Raw genomic sequence first — 22,277 nt, 5'->3', positions numbered from 1 at the left:
AGCACCGGCACAAATGCGGGAGGAGTCGTTTACACAACAACACGACGCGGATCCGGGATGTAATGGATTAACACGTTACGAAAGCCGGCTAATCTTCTGCATAAACCGCATTTAATTCTCCACATTTAGACTGATATTAATACCTTCGCCGTTTTTTCTAAAATACAATAGTGTGCGTGATAATTGTAGCTGAGAGATTTCCCATGTGACCCAGCGTACTGCCAATTGCATCGAGTTTGACGTGTGGCAATTTACAGGATTCTAACCGGTAAGCATGCATATATACATAATTTAGCCATCGATCGGGAATGATTATTTTCAGCCATAAATCTCAGTGTACAGCGCTTCATTCCCATGAATCCGTCAATACGCGATATTGTATTTTGCAAACCATGTCAATGTGAAATAATTATGACGGTATTGTGGTCTGCTCGTACGCCCTTTCTGATAATTTATTGAGCACCATTTTATTATGGTCTGTTTACATTGTACAGATCGGCATCATCGCGCTTCGTCTGCCTAAAGGTAGCCTGGTTCGATTCATTTGCGCTGTAGAATGGGATTTATTCTGGCGATACTGTTCGTCACATCCGTCCACGCCCAACTAAATCTGGTGTCCATCTCCTCCGGGAAACGCGGTCATACCGGGTACCCAGTCATGGTGCCGCTATTCGAAGTTGTCGCCACGCAGCTGGAGCGGGATTATAACCGGACACTGCCCCATGTCTCGTTAATCACCAAGTATGGAAACGACACCGTGCCTTGCACCGAAATGGAGTTTGGGCTCATCCTGGACAATCTGACGGAGCTGTACCGTGACCGGCAGCTGGAGCGGAACGGATTAACGGCCATTATGGCCACAACAGGTATGATATCTTCTCATTGAGTTCTACGGTTACGCTTTTACGCAATTACGCGCTTATTCATAATTTCATATTTCAAACAGTAATATGCTAACGTGTAACGACTGTCTCCGTGCTTGTTTTTTTCACCACGCTCGCAATGAAAAATAAATACAATAAACGAGCCTGGTTCTTTCCGAACAGTCTGCGCGGAGATGTTCGCGCCACTCGGAGATTTCGCCCGCGAATCGGACATCTTGGCGTTCTCCTGGTATGTTAGCGTATTTTCACCGCTATAATTTTTAAAATTTATCATAAATTCTAAATCGATAAATAATATTGTTTTCTCTTTTAAAAAGATTCGACTAATGGTTTTTAAATTTACTGAGCTGGTTTTTTTGCCGGTTCTGATTAATAACAACTAACAAGAGGGGCACCTTTTGTAGTACATTAAACGACAAGGCCTTGATCAATCCCACCCGTTTCCCTTCGGTTATCTCCGCCGGACCCATCAATCTACCATTATACGGGCAGACATTCATGCAGCTCCTCGACCATTTCCAATGGCACAGCGTGGCCGTTCTCGTCGATGGACTGTCTAATGATTCTCCAGCAAACAGGGTCCGTTATTTCCAGACGTGCAGGTACTTTTTGGAGGCACTGGCCAGCAGCAACGTCCAGACTCGGCATATCCCCATGGACTCCGGCTCCAACGCCACCGGATGGGTATGGGCGCTGAAGAACGCGGCCGGCTTCACGCGCAGTATGTTTATATTGAAACTGAATTGCAAGATTGTCAACAAGCTACCAAAAAACGCTTTCTTCAGTTATCGTGTCCTGCACGACATCCATCAGACAGCGGACATTTCTGGTACGGGGAAACGTCACGAAAGTCACATGAGCTGATGAGCATATTAAAGTCTGCTGTGTTCAAACAGAGAGTGGCGGATGAATTGGGCATGTCCGACGGAGATTATGTGAGTCTCTTTTCCTTGTGGAACAGTAAATATTTCCCTTACGTAAACAGTACATGTGGCTTTAGGCGTTTATCATGCCGTACACGTTTGTGGTGCCAGACGATCTACCGTTCACATGCGACGACGATAATATTCCCGACAACAACAGCAATCTGTACTGCGGTCCCGTAAGCTAAATTGTACTGTGACGTGCCACTCAATTAACTTTCCAAAAAATGATGTTTTAATGTGCAGAGCGTGGTACAGTCCCTGAAGAGTGCCTTAGTCATCCAGCCGACGTTTCCGAAATGGGACAAAATTGGCCAGACGATGCGCGATGCTATGGTACGGCAGGGAGAACTGTATAACATCACCGATTATGACATGCAGGTATTCAAAAATCTCCGACGATTCTTGCTGGCATTTCGTAATTTCGTAGAATGATTTATTTGTAATACATTGCAGAGGAACCAGTTCGCAGCGAACTGCTACCAAACCGTGGAAAGTATCGCACAGGTACCCCGATGGCAGCCCTCTGCTACCGTGTTTGTAGAACGTGCCAAATTTAACCTTCCTTGTAGACATATGACCATTATTATGCCAGGTGGAGCAACAACACGAAAGTAAGCGGAAAGCAATTCCGCGAATATCTCGTCAACGCTACGTTTAACTTCTCCTCTCAAACCGTCCAGTATTCCAACGCATTGCGGGTCAGCACAATACAGATTCTGCAGTTTGACCAGAAAGCCATTGACTTCAGGGTAGGACGTTTGAAAAAATCAATACGCACCCTTTCGCGAACAACAAAATAAATAATAAATAAAATTATTCTTAAATATAAATAAAATACAGTATAAAAATAATAAAAATATTCTTAAAACAAAGACTTTTCAATTTTTTTTTGTTTTCTGTTTGCCTCGTTTTCTCAAGAGCATTTGTTAGGTTAAGCTTTAAACAGGATATGATGGAGTGTGGAGAACCATAAGAATGTAACAGTTAAATTAGGATAACGGTACGATTTTCATAACCTAAAGGTCATTCTGGAAACGGACAGCTTGCATCCTGGCGCCATGAAAGCGTACAACCGTTCGGTAACATGGCTACATGGGACCGCTCCACTAGACCGGCCAAAATGCGGCTTACACAACGAACTGTGCGTGGACCGGACCCCCATCTACATCGCCATTGGTGCCACCGTCGGCTCACTTTTTGTCATATCCTTCTGTGCCTGTGCCATCGTTCGTCTAATCCGGTAAGCTACTATTTGGCCGCCAAAACAGATGGCAGCCAATAATTGCAGTGCATGTTTAGGCGACAAGACCAAACAGCCAACGATGCGTTCTCCTGGTGGATCATTCCCGAAGACGACACCATCTTCGCCGACGTGCAGAAGCCCAACCAAGGCCGGCATAAGAGCACGCACACCTTGCACCGGCCGCTGAACGCCATTGCTTCCGCCCCGGAAACAGAAGGCGATGGACGCTACATGGAGATTCGCGGTGCGCCGTGCTGGGCGACCTGGATCGATCTGACACTCAAAAACACCGCAAGTGAAATCGCTACACCCAGAATGATGAAGCTGATGAATTCCGTGAGTGAAGAGAAAAAAATGGTTCAGTTTAGTTGGCCATAATATTGCTTAACGGTAAATTCGTGAGCGTAAATTCATGAGTAAAAAAACCTAAGGAATGTGAGAGATCAATAACGGCTTCTTTCTACTGATCTTTTTTGCCTTTACTCCGTTAAGGTGAACAAGAGACGATAAATAATTATTGAAGAATGAATAAGCAATTATTTAAATACGTACATGTCTATGAAAAAATATTCATGCAGTAAATTAACAATACAAATGCCCAATCAATGACGTATTTGCTTTTATATTTTTAGGTCCGTGCGATGCGCCACGACAATCTCAACCGTTTCGTGGGGATCCATATAATCAAACCATACTGCATCGCGGACGAATACTGTCCACGCGGATCAGTCGCCGACGTGTTCGCCGATGAGCACCACGCACTGGACCGCGATATGAAAATATCCGCCGTCATCGATTTAATTCGGGTACGTTATTAACTTTTTTCTCCGACCATCACTGCACAATAGCTCAGCGGAATGCTTTCAAACAGGGTCTCCATTATATCCACACCTCACCGCTACAATTCCACGGAAATGTAAGGTCAACAAAATGTCTTTTCACAAAGCTCTTCTCCCTGCGGATCGGCGATTTCAGTAATGACCGGATCAAAACCCTGCTTAAACCGTCCGATCAACGGGACACCGTGCCACCGCCCTGGAAAGCGCTATGGAGTCCGCCGGAAGTGTTGCGTCGTACCAAACCCCGCGGTGCCGCCACTGACGTGTACGCTCTGGGCATCATCATGCACGAGGTTTTTTACCAGAGCGGACCTTTTGCACTGGGACCGCTCGCCGGGATTTCGCAACAATCGGCTACTGGTGAGGAAGCTTTTTCCCTAACCTGTTTTCAAATTTAATGGATAATTGCCAGTTAGCCAACAATCGGCCACTGGGGCGCAGCTTTTTTCGTGACCTGTTTTCAGTCATTCTTAAAATTAATAATTATTTTCTGCTAATTTTCCATTTGTTACTGAGAAATCTCGAAAACAGGAAGTTCGAGTGTAACATTGATATCAAACTCAAATTCTGCCAGCTGATATGAAAAGGCAAAAATTCCGAATATTGAATTAATAAAGCTTGGGTAAGTTACATCAAAAATCAACCGATGCAAATGTTTTAATAATACGAAAGTTCAGTTTACATGAGCGCATAGATAACTAATGTTTAAATATTATTATGGTAAGTTTATTTCTGCAAGTTTTGCTTTGCTAAACAAAGTGCAATTTTCAAGAAGTATTTCTGTAATGGTCATCCTTGCTGTTTTAAACCACTGTCTTTTGAATTCCTGATTACTGTTTAGTTTTCTAATTTTAGTAAATAATTTTTCTGTCTTAACACGTACGCAATGAAATAATACAGTGCCACATTACAGAAACTGTAAATAAAGTGCAGCACCTGGACGGTGCCCCCTGGCGGCCGCCCGTTCCAGCCGCCACTGTGGGCCAGAAAGAAACCTCATTGTTACAATTAATCCGGCAATGCTGGAACGAAGAACCCGAATGGCGGCCCACCGTCAGCCAGGTGAAATCCTCCATAACCCGCCTATTACATCAGGAGAACATCGACTCAGCGGCATCTCTCATTGACCGCGTCGTGAAACGCCTGGCGGCCTACCATCTGCATCTAGAAGCGTTGGTGGTGGAGCGTACCCAAGAATACCTAATCGAGAAGAACAAGTGCGATGCCGTTCTGAAGGAGATGTTTCCCAGGTGACCCTTACTGTAATTTTACAAACTTACAAGGGAGTTTTATGAGTTGCATGACTAGGCCAATTCTGGAACAATTACGAGCCGGCAACGAGATTCCACCGGAAGAATGCGACAGTGTGACGATTGCGTTCTGTTCTATCGTCGGATACGAAGCGCTGCTGATGCGGAGCACCGTAGGGAATTTTATTGAGCTCCTGGATAAAGTGTACTCGGGATTTGATTCGGCTCTGCAGCGCTTCGATGCTTACAAAATGGAAACTATTGGCAGCAGTTACATGGTAAATTACTATGAAAAATAAGAAAAACTTAAGAAATGATTATCTATGCGATACCAAGAATGACCTTTGAATAATTAAACAAATCCTTCAAAAATAAAATAAGGTTTTACAAAAAATTTTCACGGCATCCTTCATTCAACAAAATTGTATTCTGTGTTGCAGCTCGTCAGTGGAATTCCGAATCGCAACGGCATCCGGCACTGCGAAGAGATCTGCAACGTTACACTGCGATTCCGCGCCTTATTCGGGAAGCTGTGCCGTTACGAACAGATCCTCTTCCGCTGCGGGGTTCATTCAGGTACAGCGGCAACAGATCCACTTATCAATTTAATTGAAAAATAATAGCCGACCGTACTTAACCGGTTATTCAATGTCTTGCTTAAAAGCCAACTGTAGTTAAGCGGTTCCGCTAATAAGTGTCTACTTTCATTAGGATCCGTTGCCGCCGGGATTGTTGGCCATAAAAATCCTCGCTACTGTTTGTAAGTGTCTCTGCAGCACATAGAAATCGGCCGAAGTACTGGTGATTAAAATTAAACGTTCGGATCGTTCCTCCGTTATTTTTCTTATTAATTGTGAATTGATTTCTCTCCAATTTCCTGTAAAGTTCGTGGCTTTCGTTTCCAAAAGTGATTTTAATAACGATTTTAGTGATTTTAGTGATTTTAGTAACGTGAAGTGATTTTAGTGATTTTGATTTTAATAAAAGCTTCAGCTTAATTCAAATCCAAATATGTGAATATTTCCATTTCAAAAATCCTCGCTACTGTTTGTAAGTGTCTCTGCAGCACATAGAAATCGGCCGAAGTACTGGTGATTAAAATTAAACGTTCGGATCGTTCCTCTGTTATTTTTCTTATTAATTGTGAATTGATTTCTCTCCAATTTCCTGTAAAGTTCGTGGTTTTCGTTTCCAAAAGTGATTTTAATAACGATTTTAGTGATTTTAGTGATTTTAGTAACGTGAAGTGATTTTAGTGATTTTGATTTTAATAAAAGCTTCAGCTTAATTCAAATCCAAATATGTGAATATTTCCATTTCCACTCATGTCTAATACGCGAAAGCCTGCTTGACGTTGGCCGATTCGATGCGGTACTCAATGTAAGATTCGATGCCAAACCTAGGTTCGGTGACACCGTTAACCATGCGTCGCGTATGGACTCCACGGGTGTGGCCGGGCACATCCAGCTGAGCGAGAACAGCGCCAATTTGATCCAGTCTAGTGGACTGAAGGTCACGTGTCGTGGAACCGTCTTCGTTAAGGTAAACATATCTCCAGCAGAATCCAATAGTAAATATTATCATGATTCAGACATTTTGCTCGCACAGGGTAAAGGAGACCTGAAGACCTATTTCCTCGACTGATTTCGAAGGATGCCTCAGAATAACGCATGGAAATCGCACAAGCCTGCAACGATGCAAGCGTATAATGCCGTTGTGTCTAGTCATCATTCCCATTCCCTGTGGTTGCTGCAGGCTTTTCTGGTGACATAATGGCCACTAATAGTGCAGTGACCCGAGCAAACTGTTCATGAAATGCCATTAAGCGACGAATAAAGTTGTGTCTGCTATTGATCGCACTCAGCTGGGTCTACCCAACCATTCGTTTTGATGAATGTTGTACATAGATAATACTCATACAAATACACGACTGTAGGTGCATAATACATCACCGTACATGAATTAATCAACGTCTTAATTGGTAACTTACCGTACCAGCGTAACAGATTATCAGTACTGCAAAGCAAAATAATCCTAAGAAAATATGTGTTCAGCGTAAGCCACGCGGCAAAGTGTAAGCAGACTTTTCAAAAGCAACTTGCTTCCGCACTTTGGTCATTATGTAAGACAAGTTTACGCAGCATTATAAGGAAAATTTAGAAAATAACATTCCCATTATCGAACAAAATTTATGAAAGCGGAAATATACTGCGGCCACTGGTACGTATATACTGCTATTTATTTGGTCGCTGCTCAGACAAATTTTAAAAAAACATCTTACAAATTGGTTTAAAAATTAAAAAAAACATTGTATTGAATATTGATACGTGTATATCTGATTTGGTGGAACAGGAACCATAATATTTACGTGCGTTTACAGTTTATTGGCGAAGAAGATTGGTTGATAATGCGATTCTAGTACCTCGTACATTGATTTCAATGATTTGGGTCGATAAATTTTGACACATAATTTATTTACCTATTTCTTTCTAAACCGACGCTGCGCGCACTATCCGCCTTTCCCTTTAACGTTTGCAAAGTATAAGTTATCTAGCCAGAGAATCTGGCCACGTTTTTCGGGTTTGGTATTGGGTATTCGCGATCCAGGTAGCAGCTCTAAATGATGCCAAAGCTGAACGGTTAATTTTCCCTACAGACGAGTAAATAAATAGGAAAAATATTTTGATACGAGTTCCTTCAAGTATGTTGACGTTAATTTATTCAGCAGCATGTTCTAAATGGAAACAAAGGTCTCCATAGTCATTTACAACTGGTTATGTAGGCAGACAAGATTCGTAAAGAGATATAATAAATATCTATATATGTAACAGTTACATGTGAAGGAAATCACTGCACTATGCCAATCTGCAAAAGTACGAAGCCATATTAAACCGCGCCAATTACGCCAGCGTGACACTCCGCGCAGCCCTCCAACGCCTCGTCATTAACACCCTTGTAAAGCGGAAAAATCGCTGTCCGTCAGCTGCAAAACTCGCACCCTTCATAGGTAGTTATTACATACCAAGTACCATGCCGAAAATTCCCAACAATACGCATAGCAGCGCTTAACCGCACTACTGCGCCGTAATTGTTGACGTAGCCGGCTATCAACGTCTGCTTCCACCTGGAGTCGCCTGAATAAACCGTGCACAGTATGTCACCGTCGAATCGGCTTTTTCAGCTGCGCTCTTCAACCACAATAAACGTATTCTCCCGCTGCACTCACACACTGTGTCGCGGTTATAAGTGACATAATAAGAGGGATCTTTTTTCCGCTTGACCGGAAGAGACTACCGGTACGGTGTATCAATTGGTTATTCCTGTGCTAATTAGCGTAAATAATACACAAGCGGGCGCCACCGCCAACAAAAACCTTTCTCGGCGTATTATAGCCATGTGTTGTGGGTGTTATACAAAATCAATAAGCTGCGTATTATATACCCTGCAACTGTCTCCAGTATGTCGTTTTCAGTAAGCGCCCCGATCAGCGGAAAGTGTTGCAGTAATCCCTAGCGTTTACTGCGATTGTATGAATGTCACTTTTAATCACAACGGTCGTCTAAAAGTGTCTCGGCATCTGTATCGCGGATTCTTCCTGTAAATGCACGGGAACAGGTAAGCGTGTTGAAGTGTTTTAGCACTAAATAGGATCCTGTAACGGAAACAGCGTAAATAATGCAGCGCATGAAACAGCGATTAGTAAGAAGTGTATTGATGGGCGCAACGCAGAATTATCCTACTTGCCAAGCGTAATGGTCATGAATTATGCAGCCGTGAACGAAGCAGGCTAATATCATCGTCTGTTTTCAAGCTGGCTGAGAACGCGCTTTACAGCTGCTTGATTCTGCACTTCGCTTTTTTGGGGAAAAGAGTTTACTCACGCCGGATGTGTTCAGCGTATCTTGTATCTACTTCCTGGTTGTCAAAACTGGCTTCGGAAATCCCTTATGGCACCGTTTATTTTTAATTAATTTGTGCGGTTGTACTGTACGGTTTGCTCGGAGTATTACGTAAATCCAGGCGCTGTGTCAATGTCCCATTGATTGGATTAGATTTCCTCGTGCGCAGCGTGGGCCATGGCAGCACTACTGTTTTATCTGCGTCATGCTATACACTGCCTGGCGGAGATTTGTGGATAGTAGTGGGAAACCATTTCTCCGTGAAACCCTTCGACCGCCACGATATTAGGTTGTTCTCTAGTGAAACTGAAACCCTGATCGAATAAGCTGTCTCTCTCTAATTACGGAGAAAATCGCGGAAGCACTCGAGCAAAAGGACACGTTTCGCGTCTGCTTCCCACTCGATGCTGGCAACCGTTGCAGAAAACCTTTTTTTATTTTTACGGCTAGCGCTTGTAACAGTTTTTAACGCACGATTGTAGCCACTAACCTGATCTGCTATGTCTACAATTTCTGGGCACATCCGGAAAATTTATTAATTTATTTTCTATCATTGCAGAATGACGCTGATAATCTGCTTGTTCTTGCTCGGTATCCGCACAGCATGGGCGCAGCTGAATCTAATCACCATCTCACCAGGGATTCGCGGCCAGACCGGCTACCGCATCATGGTGCCGCTGTTCGACGTGGCCATGCGGCAGCTAGCCGAGAATTACACGCACACTATCGGCCATGTCCCCATCATCCATGGCCACAATGACAAGGCGATCGCCTGTCTAGAATCGGAGCTGGACCTGATCATGACTAATCTGACGGAATTGTACCACAGCGGCATGTTGGAACGGGACGGACTGACCGCAATTGTGCCGGCCACAGGTCTCAACCATAAGCTTGCAATTTTGCGACAATAAACGAATGATCATGGACCGTTTGCGTAGCATAGTTCTCTCTAGCTCACTGAGTTTTGAACGGTTGCAGTTTGCGTGGAGCAGTTCGCGCACGTTGGGGACTTCGCCCGGGAATTGGATATTTTTGCCTTCTCTTGGTAAACGCCGTTTTAATTAGGTCTTCCATTAAACCATAATTTGACAGTGAGGCGCATTAAAATCTGCACAGATGCAGAGTACATCAGTCAGGAAAATCGAATAAGCTGCAGACTTAATAACTACCGACTATGTCATAAACGGTTCGCAAAATGATGATGCTGCAGCGCCCTTAATGACCAGGCGATGACCGATCGCAGCAGGTCTCCCTCCGTCATCAGCGCCGGCCCGATTAATCTGCCGCTGTACGGACAGACCTTCATTTACCTGCTGAATCACTTCAACTGGGCGAGCGTGGTCGTCTTGGTCGATCAAATGTCCGGTGACCCCAACAATACCATCCGTTACCGGGAGACCTGCAAGTACTTCGTGGAAGCCTTGGTCCCCACCAACATCCTCAATAAGCGCATTGATTTTGACTCCGATAACGGCACCGCCGGATGGATTAGGGCCATCAAAGCCGCCGCAAACTTCACGCGGAGTTAGTTAATACGATCAGAATCAGCAATTAAACTTAGTTGTTTGGCATCAACCAGTTTATGTATGAATTACATAGCCTTATTTTATTTTGGCTAAATTACAGAGTAATTTGATTTAATTTATGTATTCTGCAGTTATGGTGTCGTGTACGACGTCTAAGAAGCAGAAGAAGTTTCTGGTAAGATTTTCACTAATTTATTAAATTTTTTCTATGTAGTTCAAATGCAGTACCATTAGAAGTATATCTTTTATACTTAGAGGATTGTGGACGAACTGGGAATGTCCAGTGGAGATTATGTAAGTTTCAACTGAGCAGTGAAAGAAACGTGTGAATAGTACACGTTTGACGACCTACTCACTTTTACTAGGTTTTTATTTTGCCTTACACTTTCGTCGTACCCGATGACCTTCCGCTGGACTGTAGCACAAACGCCACGCTTCCCAGCAGCGATGACTACTGTGATTCGGTAAGCGGGTTCAATACTTTTACCAAAATGATTAATACTTTAATAACTTGACAAAATTTCGACCAGAGATATATTGGTTACAGAGGACGCTTAACTCCCTGCGCAGCGCCTTAGTAATCCAGCCCACGTTTCCCAAATGGGAAAAATTTGCAGAAACGATGAAAGATGTGCTGGTGCGCCGGAAAGAGCTATACAATTTAACTGATCACGACATCGAGGTTCGTAAATCGAATAGCGCTGATGTTGTCATGAAACCACCAACCTTCAACGAAGTATTGTTTCCAGCGGAACCAGTTTGCGGTCAACTGTTACGAAACCATGCAAAGCATCGCAGAGGTTTGTCAAAATAAACGTTTATTTTTCACATCATTTGTCTTATTAGTGCATTACTTTTGCCGTTTTGCAGACATATGACACGCATTATACAGAACTATCGCGTACGCGGAAAATCAGCGGCCGGCGGTTTCGTGACTACTTTACCAATTCCACCTTCACCTTCGCTTCGCAGAAGGTCCAGTATGCTAACGCTCTGCGTGTCAGTACCATTCAAATTCTACAGTTCGACTGGGACTCGTCAGACTCTCAAGTAAACCACGCCGCTTGAATTACATTTCTTCCTGTTCACTAGAACTTTGCGTGTAGGTCATTCTGGAGATTAACAGTCTGAGACCGACAAATCTTACCCGGATGGAATATGTGCCCGTATGGCTGCGGGGGAATCCGCCGCCAGATCGTCCATTGTGTGGACTGCTTAATGAATTATGCGCCGACCAGTCCGCGACGTACACGGCGGTGGGTTCGGCCGGGGGTGTGCTGATTCTCATCAGTATCACCGTCACGATCGTTGTGCAGTGTATTCGGTAAGAACCATGCCATTAATTTGTTGCAACAGTTGGTTTTCCTACTCGCATGGTTTGTTAAAAATTTATTCGGCTTCGGCCAGCATACATAACAAATCGCTTGCGCAGGTTTACACTAATTAAAACCATTAACGCGTTAAACGCGTTAAACGATAAAGGGACCTTCGATAAAATATCAACTACACAGTCTACACTGAATTTTATTCTAAAGGAGTTTTATCGACAAACGCGTCGATGCGGAGTCTAAAATATGGTAGACAAAACAGCGGTACTCTCTGTGCTACAATATTACCATGTACTGACCTTACAGGCGCTTGGGCCGCACCGTCAACGACGCTTTCTCCTGGTGGACGATTCAAACCGAGGAGATAGACTTCTCCGATCGTCGTGCTAGTCTGATGGTCCAGAGACCCATGCCGACAGCCGCCGCGGCGTTTGCAGACCGTCTTATTGGACTGCGTGGGTCTCCGTGTTGGGCAACGTGGGTGGACTGCACAACGAAAGGCAGCGCTGACGAGTTTGCCACGCCGCGCATGATTAAGCTGATGGACATGGTACGGTTTGACTTTCCAGAAATCCCAAGTTTGCGGGAGTATATTATGTTTACAGGTACGGAGTCTGCGTCACGATAACATCAATCCGTTTGTGGGAATCCACTTATTCAAACCCTGCTGCATCGTGGAAGAATACTGTCCACGTGGCTCTGTTGCTGACGTCTTTGCGGACGAACATCCATTAGACCGCGATATGAAGATATCAGCCGTCATCGACCTAATTCGGGTTGGTCTGTTTTACCGTGTTACGAGCCAAATAATGTAACGGAACAGGAACCTAATCAGCTTGAAAAACTCAGTAGCGCACGAGCTCATCAAAAATTTGAAAAGCCCAAAAACTTTAAGCAAGTGTTCAAACTTTAAAGAATTCGAAGAGTCTGCAGAATTTCAGAACCTTTGAGACATTTTTAGGCAAACGTATTCCGCAGAAATTTGGAAATCCCAAGAGATTCATATAATACATGTGCGGGATCTGAAAAACACTTTATTTTTCGGTGCAAAGTAACTTGTCGCTTTTCTGCAGGGTTTACATTATATCCACACTTCCTCATTGCACTTCCACGGCAACCTTCGCTCGACCAAATGCCTCTTCACCAAACTGCTTTCCCTGCGCATCGGTGACTGCAGTAACGAGCGGCTGAAACCCATCTTGAAACCGGTCGAGCACAAGTACAGCCCATCGTCACCGTGGAAACTGTTGTGGACGCCGCCGGAGATACTCCGCGGGACCAGATTGCGCAGCGCTGCCACCGACGTGTACGCTATGGGCGTGATTATGCACGAGATCGTCTTCCAGAACGGGCCGTTCAGTTTGGGCGCCGTTGACCAGATTTCGGTGGAGGCAGCAACCGGTAAGACATACTCCATGGAATACAGACAAATTGCCTGAACAGTATTAGTGATGTGTTACTAAATAAAACTAAATAAATGCTATTTAGGTAATTAGTAAAAGCTTCCCTAAAATTAAATGGTGTAGTAAACCGTAAAGTTTTACAGGCAAAATTAGTAAAAGTAAGTAAATATTCAGCTACAATAGTAAATAGTAAGTACACAGTAAGATTTGGCTTTCGCTAAATAAGAATTATTTACTAATTCATTTACTAATCGAATTTTGCGAATAACGAGATGAAAGACTCGTTGCTGTACTGGGTAGGTCCATCATTAACGGCGTTGCATACTGAAGTTGGTGCCTTAACAGACGGTGGTATTGCTGTTCACGTAAACGCAATGTACCGCCAACCCGAAACTGCAAATACGTTACGTATAATAATAGGGATTTGAAACACCGCAATGCAGCAGCAGGCTGCTGCCAGAATATTTTGCTGAGATATACTTCTGCATATAGTAATTACCATTTACACAAACAACGTTAATGTTGCTCCATATTAGTTCAGGACGTTAAGATAGCTTCAGACTGCATCCGGCTACCTGTATGCAACTGTATTTAACCGGAGCTGAATGTTGTTCAGAGGTTCTCTACGCTATGGAACCGAATGTAATTTGACTCAAATTACATTCGGTTCCGCGGAAGGTGTATGTAAGTGTGAAGTCTCTCCGTATTGTAGTTAATATTTATTAATTAACCACACATCAGTACAGTCGATACTGAATGATAACTGGTAATAACAACAAGTAAGAAGTATTACAATAACAATCGTTGCTATACGACAATAGATACAGTCTATATATGTACGTACACTACAACTCGCCCTTCACTTTTTCAGTCGTAAAAGTACAACAACAATCGATGAGCATTAAGTACGCTTCTTGGCAACGATGTCCATTCTTGACATAAAGTTCACTCTGATAATTCTTTCCAGTACGTACGCCCTTCAGTTTCAATTCACCTTGGCTCTTACAACACGTCGTACGGATCCCTTTCTACCGTGACGTACTTGTTTCCAATGTTTGAACACATTCGGGCTGTATGTCCTCTTTGACCACAATTGAAGCATTCCTTCTCCTTGAAGAAGCATTCATTAGACGTGTGGTTTGACTTACCACAGCGGAAACATTCATCTTTATCGTGACTCTGATCTCTCTTTCCTTTCACTCCTTTCTTTCCTTTCCATTTTCGGACTTTCTTCACTTCATGATCCGATTCACTTTCAATTCCAATTCCTAATTCCTTTCTCTTCGTTTCGTTCTCTTTAGCTTCCTTTAAAGCTTCATTCAGTGTCTTAAAGTCTTTTAGACTCATGACCTTTCTCGTCACTGCATCCTTCATTCCCATTACAAACACAGCAATTAGGCTTTTCTCTTGTTCGTCTTCTGGGAAGTCGCAGTGTTCCACCTTACTCCTGAGTTCGCTGGCAAACTGTACCAGCGTTTCCTCTGTCTTCTGCTTCGCACTGAAGAACTTGATTCGCTGCGCTATCCAAAAGGTCGACTCCTGGTATGCCGCGTCCAGCATTTCATAGAGTTCCTTAATTGGCATTTGCATCGGTTCTTTCGGCTTGCACATTTTGCAAAGAAGTGTGAACGACGAATCCAGCAGAAATGAAGACTGCATTGCGTCCGGTACTTTCGTTAGAAACAAATGGTTCTTCAGGCGTTTCTTCCAGTATGGCCATTCATCACTGTCAGGGTCGAACTGCGTTATCCTCAGCAGTTGTTGTCCCGGTACGCCCACCAATGTTTCTCCCGTCGCATTTGCACTGTCTCTCGTTTGGCTTTGGCTCAGCGGCATCGCACTTTCTTCCGCACTCCAGCCGTCACTTTGCCACTGCTATCCTCTCTCTCCAATCAATATGAGTCCGATTAACTATCTTCACGCCATTGTGAAGTCTCTCCGTATTGTAGTTAATATTTATTAATTAACCACACATCAGTACAATCGATACTGAATGATAACTGGTAATAACAACAAGTAAGAAGTATTACAATAACCATCGTTGCTATACGACAATAGATACAGTCTATATATGTACGTACACTACAGTAAGGCTTATAAAGAGGTGAAGGTTATAAAGAGACTCCCCCCTATGTTATAACATGCGAGCCAATTCGGTTCCTTACAGGTTGTATGCTATAGAGAAGTGCATTTAAAAAAGAAGTGTATGTAATGAGAGGTTTAACTTTACAGTGAAACTTCTCTACAACATACACCCTCCGTTCAAGGCTTTCTGAATGTTACAGAGGGGTGTATGTTATACAGAAGCACTGCCCCCAGGGGCACTGCCCTCAGGGGCTCAGGGGCACAGCCCCCGGGAGTGTTACTTAACCAAAAAATAAACAAATTATCAGAGTATGGACATTATTCGGTCTGAATGTTGGTTTTGCTGCCATTTTGTATGCTTGGAGCTGGAAGATCCGGTACTAATCAGATTAAAAACAGAAGCCGGAACCTTCTTTTAGAGGCACCGAAATGGTTTTCTTCACCAGCCTAGTCAACCGTATGTTACACAGGGGTTGAAAAAGCTGGGAAAATTGTTAACGGTTCCATAAAAGGTGTATGTTATAGCTGTAAAGTGGTGAATGTTATAAAGAGAACTGCCCCCGTGTTATAGTCTACCGGGCGGTTTGGTTCCCACTCCCAGCTTCTTGTATGCAGTAAAGGGGTGAATGTTATAAGAAGGTGAATGTTAAGAGGAGTTTCACTGTATCATATTTGGGACGCTTGTACATTTCATGAAAATACACTGTGTTTAGGCGAATCTGTATTTATACTGTATTTATGCGAAATATACTGTATTTATGCGAATCTGTAGTCTGTAAAGGCAAAATCGGCAAAATCTAGCAGTACAACTGTGCTGCAAACTGCACAATACACTTGCACAATACACAATACACTGCACTTGCCAAGCTGCTCTTCAAGTGCTAATCATACTTTATGATGAACTCAAACGAAGTTTGTATTTTTTAATGTACTCGTATGTAATACAAACTTGTAATGTACAACAGATTCTTGCTACTGCCTTAATGTTGCATTTATAAAATACATGTACTGCGACGCCCCCCACCCCAAATTATAGCAGCGCCCCCGGGGGCAACTACCCTTTATAAAATACACCCCGGTATAACATACAAAACTGATGGAATTGTGCCTGTATTTTATCGAGAGGTTTTACTGTAATAACAGTGAGTTAAAAATTAAATTAAGTTTATTTAGTATAATTAGTAAGTAATTGGTTGGGAAAATGGGAATAGTAAGTAACAGTAAGTATTTGAAAAACCTTGGGGTTAATAGTAAGTACTAAATAGTAAGTAAAAGTTTTGGAAGATTAGTAAATAGTAAGTTAGGTAGCAGTAGTAGCACATCACCAAACAGCATGATACCACAAAACCAAACACTGAATGTTTTGGCTGTGCTGGCTAATCGAATCTGGACGGAGTAGTGTCTGACTACAGGCGTAATAATTATGAACTGAGATAAATGGCATTTTTGAATTTGCTAAATGCTGGCAAAATTGTACACAAAATCTGGTATTTGTACCTAAGAACTTTTGGAGTGTCTCGAATTATATGCATATCCCTTTTCACAGAAACCGTTAACAAGGTACATCACATGGACACCGTTCCGTGGATGCCGCCAGTGACCAACGCACCGCGACTTCAGGAAACAGCGCTGCTCAAGCTGATGCGGCAGTGCTGGAGCGAAGTGCCGGAAAAGCGGCCGAGTGTCGGTCAGGCGAAATCATACATCACCGATATGTTGCACCAGCAGAACATCGACTCGGGTGCGTCGCTTATTGACCGCGTCGTCAAACGCTTGGCCGGCTATCATATCCATTTGGAGGCGCTGGTCACCGAGCGAACCCAGGAGTACCTCGCGGAAAAAACAAAGTGTGATAACGTTTTGCTGCAGATGTTTCCCAGGTATCTTACTGTGGCCTCTGTGTGGTAAATCACAGTACAGAAGAATTATTAAATGTTTTATACTAAAATAACGTGAAAGATCTCTGATACAATGCTGCAGGCCTATTCTAACGAAACTGCGAGCCGGCAACGAAATTGCGCCAGAGGTATACGAAAGCGTGACAATTTCGTTCTGCTCGATTATTGGCTACGAAACGCTACTGGTCAAAGAAACTCTGGGGAAATTCATCGAATTCCTGGATCGGGTATATTCGGGTTTCGATGCGGCGCTGCAGTCCTTTGATGCACATAAGATGGAAACCGTTGGCACCAGTTACATGGTGAGCTTGACGTGTCTATCGTTGTGTAATGGCTAAAGGTTTCGAAACGTCTCCGTTCACGAGCTTGGCTAGTAAATAAAATAGTCAAGTATCGGTTAATTTCCATATCTTATGAGTTTGTGCTGCAGTTAGTCAGCGGGCTTCCCAACCGCAACGGCGTTCGGCACTGCGAAGAGATTTGTAACTGCGTCCTGAAATTCCGCTTATTATTTCATGGATTGTGCGCGTACAAGTACATCCATCTGCGATGCGGCATAAATTCCGGTACCGATTAAGCACTTATCAAATTCCGGTTTTTCGGCACCAATAAATTTATCCATTTTTCCGGGTTTATCACAGGCTCCATAGCAGCCGGCATCGTGGGCCACAAATGTCCTCGATATTGTCTGTATGTGCAACTTCTCATAAAAATCATTTTGCAGGGTTTTTCTTGAATCTTGATTACACGATTGGTTTAGATTTGGCGACACGGTCAATCTGGCATCACGTATGGACTCAACGGGATTAGCGGATCGCATCCAGCTGAGCGAGGCGAGTACGCAGCTGACGCAGTCCACCAAATTAACCGTTACGTGCCGGGGCACGATACTCGTGAAGGTCGGTCTTTACAAAGATAATAATAATACTGAAAAGGTCACGATGTTTGTCTTTGCAGGGAAAAGGCGAGATGACTACGTACTTTTTAGACTAAATTACACAACTTCACCAAATCTTTAATTTGACAACCTTCGAAACAGCGGAGAAAAAATTACTACTTTTTTAATATTAAGCGTCGGGAAACTTTTAAGGCTCCCAGTTCACAAGCCAGCCGATCGCTCACAGTTGCCTAAATGCAATAAAAACTAACGCTCAACGGTCAAACAAATAATTTTCTTTCCCGCCTGAATTTCAACTTTTGCTCTCGCTGCTTATTTAATGCTGTACAAAACTTTCGTCTTCTCACAACTGACATTTTATGACAAGATCCTTCTTTACACTGATTAAAATAATAAAAGATAAAAAATGTAAATATCACAGTTAACAAAATCATGGCGATCAGAAAACACTGTGCACTTTGTAGTAAATATTCAGATAATGGTCATATCGTTGAGCTTGTCCGTCAACGGATCCATTTCATCGCGGAAAGTGGTATTAACAGACGGCAGTGGCCGACCCTCATAGATCCACTGCAGCATCTCATTGTGCGTCGTCAGATTGCCTTCATACAATAGCGACGGACTGGTTACTTCCGGGATTTTCCCGAAGCGCTCGTACGTGTGGATAGCCGCGGAATCCTGCCAGTGTATTCTGCCATACTCATGGAAGAATGACTAAGAACACAGCCGCTTGATTAAATCGGTATGAAACAGAACGCGAAATTAGGTAAATTTTGTTCAGTTAATCATTTCAGTTTAAAACATCACAGGTGAGTAAAACGCACAGATAAGTACAGTAGTTTCAGCGCGTTGGTATCCGTATTCGTTAGTTCTGCATATTATTATTTATTTTCACTACGATTATTTATTTTTGTTACCATTATTTAAAGCTTGTATATATTTAAATGAACGCTGTTGTTGATATTCGTTTTTTTATTAATTACTAATATTCTTCGACTAAGTTGGTTGGGTACACTTGAAAAAACCATTTATAAAAGGCAAGAAAAAATGCAGTTGTTGTCGCCGCTTCACTTAACTATAATAATCAAATTCTTAATGCACCAATAATTTCGGAAGCTTCCGCCAGACGCTGACGCTCTTTACCTCCTCTTAACCGGCCATTAAATCGCACTATAAAACCCACTCACCTCAAGATCATACGGATGCGGATTATTGCACGCCATGCCGAGGACATAATTCTCCTTCTGATACAGTATACTCAAGTACTTGGCCACGAACGCCTGATTGAAGTTCCAGTCGTTCACATAAATATCCTCGTAACTCCGTCGCCAGGCGTATAATAGCTTTGAATCCGGCCAACCGGCGATTAAGCCAATGTTATATCCGTCTTCATCGCCGTAGCACACGATGGACCGGCGTTGCGTTAGAATCTTTTTAATCCGTTCGCCCCGGATGAAGAAGACGTCGAAATCGGCGACGACCCCACCGAATTCGAGAAGGACGTCTAGTTTGGATATATCAGCCGAATGCTCTTTAAAGCCGATTTCCTTCGTCTCACCGAACCGGTGCCCGACCGTGCGGGTGGCGTTGCGGAAGCGGTGCTCGACAATGCGGGTCGCCAGGGCGGCGATCCAATAGACCCCTGCAACGAAAAAAATAAATACAACGTTAACAATATGACAGATTATATTATGCTGTAATAAATTACGTATACTGTTTGTTATACTTTTTAACAAAAAAAACGAAAAAATTTACTGCTAGGCATTTTTGTTTTTAAAAAATTCCAGGTATGTGTAGTAATATAAATCAACAAAGAAAATGGAAGGATCCGTTTTATTCTTCAAACATCTCGAAGCAATCTAAATTACTTAAGAAAATATTTTGAAGTTATTAAAACATGCAATGTTTTCGAATAGTTCAGATTTGAATAAACTATGCTGCAAGAAAGTGATTCCTAACTCAACAAATATTTCATACGAACTGCGCGCTATGTGCGTACACATCAAGGATAAAACAAAAAGAAATAATTTTATTCTTTTTTCCCCAAAATTAAGAATATGTACCCTACAATATTGAATATGTTATATACATAATTTCCGATTTTTAGTTTTCACAATAAATACAGTTATGGGAAATCTGACGTTACATACAAGCAAAGCCTTTTTCATGGCCCATGAATTTCGGCCGTCCAGTGGATATAATCTTTAACATAAAGTGAGTTTTTATGCCGCCATTATTAATAAAAAATAAATGATGGCTTCGTTGACTTCGTTCAACGTGGTCAAGTGCACCTTTTTCCTGCCTTTTTCTGTTGGTATTTCTTATGTTGCTGTGAAAACGCTCGCTTAAGTCTTTACCGTGTGCTTCTAAAAAAAATTGAGTTTGAATCAGATGGCAGAACCAAAAAATACAGCCAAAACCAAGCATGTGAATTATTACCATTTTCATAATAATAACATCATAATTTTTTGCCAAAATATTAAAATATTGTTTTATAAAATTCATACTGTATTATACATAGTTATTAAAAAAACTTAACTGTAAAATATACATTTTATAGCAAAATGCTTATTATGATTCAACTTTATTGTTTTTTATTACAGCGGCCTTGTAGTTTACACACTATAAATTTACGGTTTTTTTAGGGAATTTCATGAGATGCTTATTGTGAATACGTGCCGTCGCTAAAATCAATTATAATACCGATTAAAATATCAGTGCACGCATCTGCTTACTAGTTATAAGCATATTCAATTATTCAGTCAAGCAGCATAATGAGACGCATAAACATTCAACACGACTCTTACATAAAATTAATAAAAAAATTCACCGGCACACAAATCTGCCCCAACAACAGAAACCAACAGAATCACGTACCGGTCGGTATCATATCACCATGGACAATAATCCGATCCGGCTTTAAATTATTCACCGCCGACATGACGCTCAAATAATCCAGAAACCGAAACGTCGTCTTCCCGTTCTCCGGTTTAAACCTGATATAATGCAGATAAAAGCGTCCATTATAGGGAAATTTCCTGCCAACATACTGCTCGGCTCGCATCAATCCCATCTGCCGGTCGGCGATGGTCAGCAACAGCGCCGACAAGAGCGCGGATACGACAAGAAGTCCCAACAACATCCATGTCACGCGGAATTTCTGCGCCGATGATGCGACCATCGTTTCGCATGGCACGGAAAAATTATCGCGTAGATTGTAGTTTTTGAAACGCCGGTTGTAAATGTGTGATTGACAAAGAAGGCCAGATGTTGCATATAAGAACGACATAAACGTTCGAAGTCAGCCAGCCGGTGACCTAATCAGAGCAGCGCGAGCATTAACGATTCGCTGCAGAGAGTCTGTGTGTTGTTGTTGCGGTGTAGAAATCCTGTTAAATAAGATTATTCAAAGAATACCGTGTGCGCAACGGGATGCGCTCTCGCCACGATTACATAATTTTTTAAATATGTGTCAGTTTGCACGGAAACCTCAGAAACCTAAGAAAAAATTAAGAAACCTAATAAACCTTGAAAAAACTGTAAAAAAATGACAAAAGTTTACCCTTAAGATTATTATGAAAAGGCCATTTAATATTTTTTGGAAACTTTTGGAAATTTTTTGCTAATATTTTCGTAAAACACTTGGGTGAATATTACCTATATTTGCTCAGAAAAAACCATTACAATTAACGCTGTTTTGTATTACTAGTTAGGCGCGATTCAAGTATTACGTAACGGAAATTTTCAACTTTTTCGACCACCCCCTACCTTTTTGTGACCTTTATCCATGTATTACTTATGGGTGGGTAACGCCAGCCGGACCCAGCCCCCACCCCTGAGCCGTTACGTAATACTTGAATGCCTTAGAGGACCTAGTACATCATTTTTAAATTAAGCAATATTTAGTAAAAAAATTTTAGATTTTGAAATTTAGATTTTGCGTTTTCAAAATTAATGAGGTTAATCTACGTGAGTAATTAAATTTGTCACGTGGTTTGAAAAAAATATAATTTATTAAAAAATTGTTTGTGATTGGGCACACGGTGCAGCAATAATTTTATGCACGACGTGTGCGCACAAATACGGCAAAACAGACAC

At 42.4% G+C, this 22,277-nt stretch overlaps 5 protein-coding genes across 5 annotated transcripts; 3 read left to right on the top strand and 2 right to left on the bottom strand.

Moving 5' to 3' along the window:
- The first annotated feature begins 658 nt into the window (after positions 1-658).
- On the top strand, positions 659-6,943 carry LOC129593701 (atrial natriuretic peptide receptor 1-like). The gene is made up of 19 exons (XM_055490140.1): positions 659-866; positions 1,047-1,113; positions 1,289-1,605; positions 1,670-1,713; positions 1,781-1,819; positions 1,885-1,986; positions 2,054-2,188; positions 2,264-2,314; positions 2,380-2,559; positions 2,833-3,050; positions 3,110-3,389; positions 3,686-3,859; positions 3,925-4,252; positions 4,806-5,142; positions 5,201-5,420; positions 5,583-5,718; positions 5,854-5,902; positions 6,546-6,684; positions 6,751-6,943. Exons 1-19 carry the CDS (start codon positions 659-661, stop codon positions 6,784-6,786), a joined length of 3,060 nt encoding a protein of 1,019 aa, XP_055346115.1. The 3' UTR covers positions 6,787-6,943.
- A 3,702-nt stretch (positions 6,944-10,645) lies between these two features.
- On the top strand, positions 10,646-13,334 carry LOC129593700 (receptor-type guanylate cyclase Gyc76C-like). Its single transcript, XM_055490139.1, has 9 exons — positions 10,646-10,742; positions 10,823-10,861; positions 10,933-11,031; positions 11,115-11,249; positions 11,438-11,617; positions 11,674-11,891; positions 12,202-12,445; positions 12,501-12,671; positions 12,969-13,334. Exons 1-9 carry the CDS (start codon positions 10,686-10,688, stop codon positions 13,332-13,334), a joined length of 1,509 nt encoding a protein of 502 aa, XP_055346114.1. The 5' UTR covers positions 10,646-10,685.
- Positions 13,335-14,300: 966 nt separating this feature from the next.
- Positions 14,301-15,134, bottom strand: LOC129593699 (uncharacterized). The gene has a single exon (XM_055490137.1). The coding sequence runs from the start codon at positions 15,132-15,134 to the stop codon at positions 14,301-14,303; it is 834 nt and encodes a 277-aa protein (XP_055346112.1).
- A 1,818-nt stretch (positions 15,135-16,952) lies between these two features.
- LOC129593698 (atrial natriuretic peptide receptor 2-like) lies at positions 16,953-18,453 on the top strand. The gene is made up of 6 exons (XM_055490136.1): positions 16,953-17,263; positions 17,364-17,583; positions 17,712-17,847; positions 17,923-17,971; positions 18,042-18,180; positions 18,239-18,453. Exons 1-6 carry the CDS (start codon positions 16,953-16,955, stop codon positions 18,272-18,274), a joined length of 891 nt encoding a protein of 296 aa, XP_055346111.1. The 3' UTR covers positions 18,275-18,453.
- Positions 18,360-21,455, bottom strand: LOC129593757 (uncharacterized). The gene is made up of 3 exons (XM_055490215.1): positions 21,057-21,455; positions 19,367-19,821; positions 18,360-18,893 (listed from the first exon to the last, which is right to left on the bottom strand). The coding sequence occupies exons 1-3, from the start codon at positions 21,358-21,360 to the stop codon at positions 18,651-18,653; spliced, it is 1,002 nt and encodes a 333-aa protein (XP_055346190.1). The 5' UTR covers positions 21,361-21,455; the 3' UTR covers positions 18,360-18,650.
- Between the last annotated feature and the right edge of the window lie 822 nt (positions 21,456-22,277).

This window comes from Paramacrobiotus metropolitanus, unplaced genomic scaffold (assembly GCF_019649055.1).
Source record: "Paramacrobiotus metropolitanus isolate TYO unplaced genomic scaffold, Prichtersi_v1.0 Parri_scaffold0000063, whole genome shotgun sequence".
Lineage (NCBI taxonomy): Eukaryota > Metazoa > Tardigrada > Eutardigrada > Parachela > Macrobiotidae > Paramacrobiotus > Paramacrobiotus metropolitanus.
Note: the sequence above shows the minus strand (reverse complement) of the source record. Positions and strands in the feature narration are given on the sequence as shown.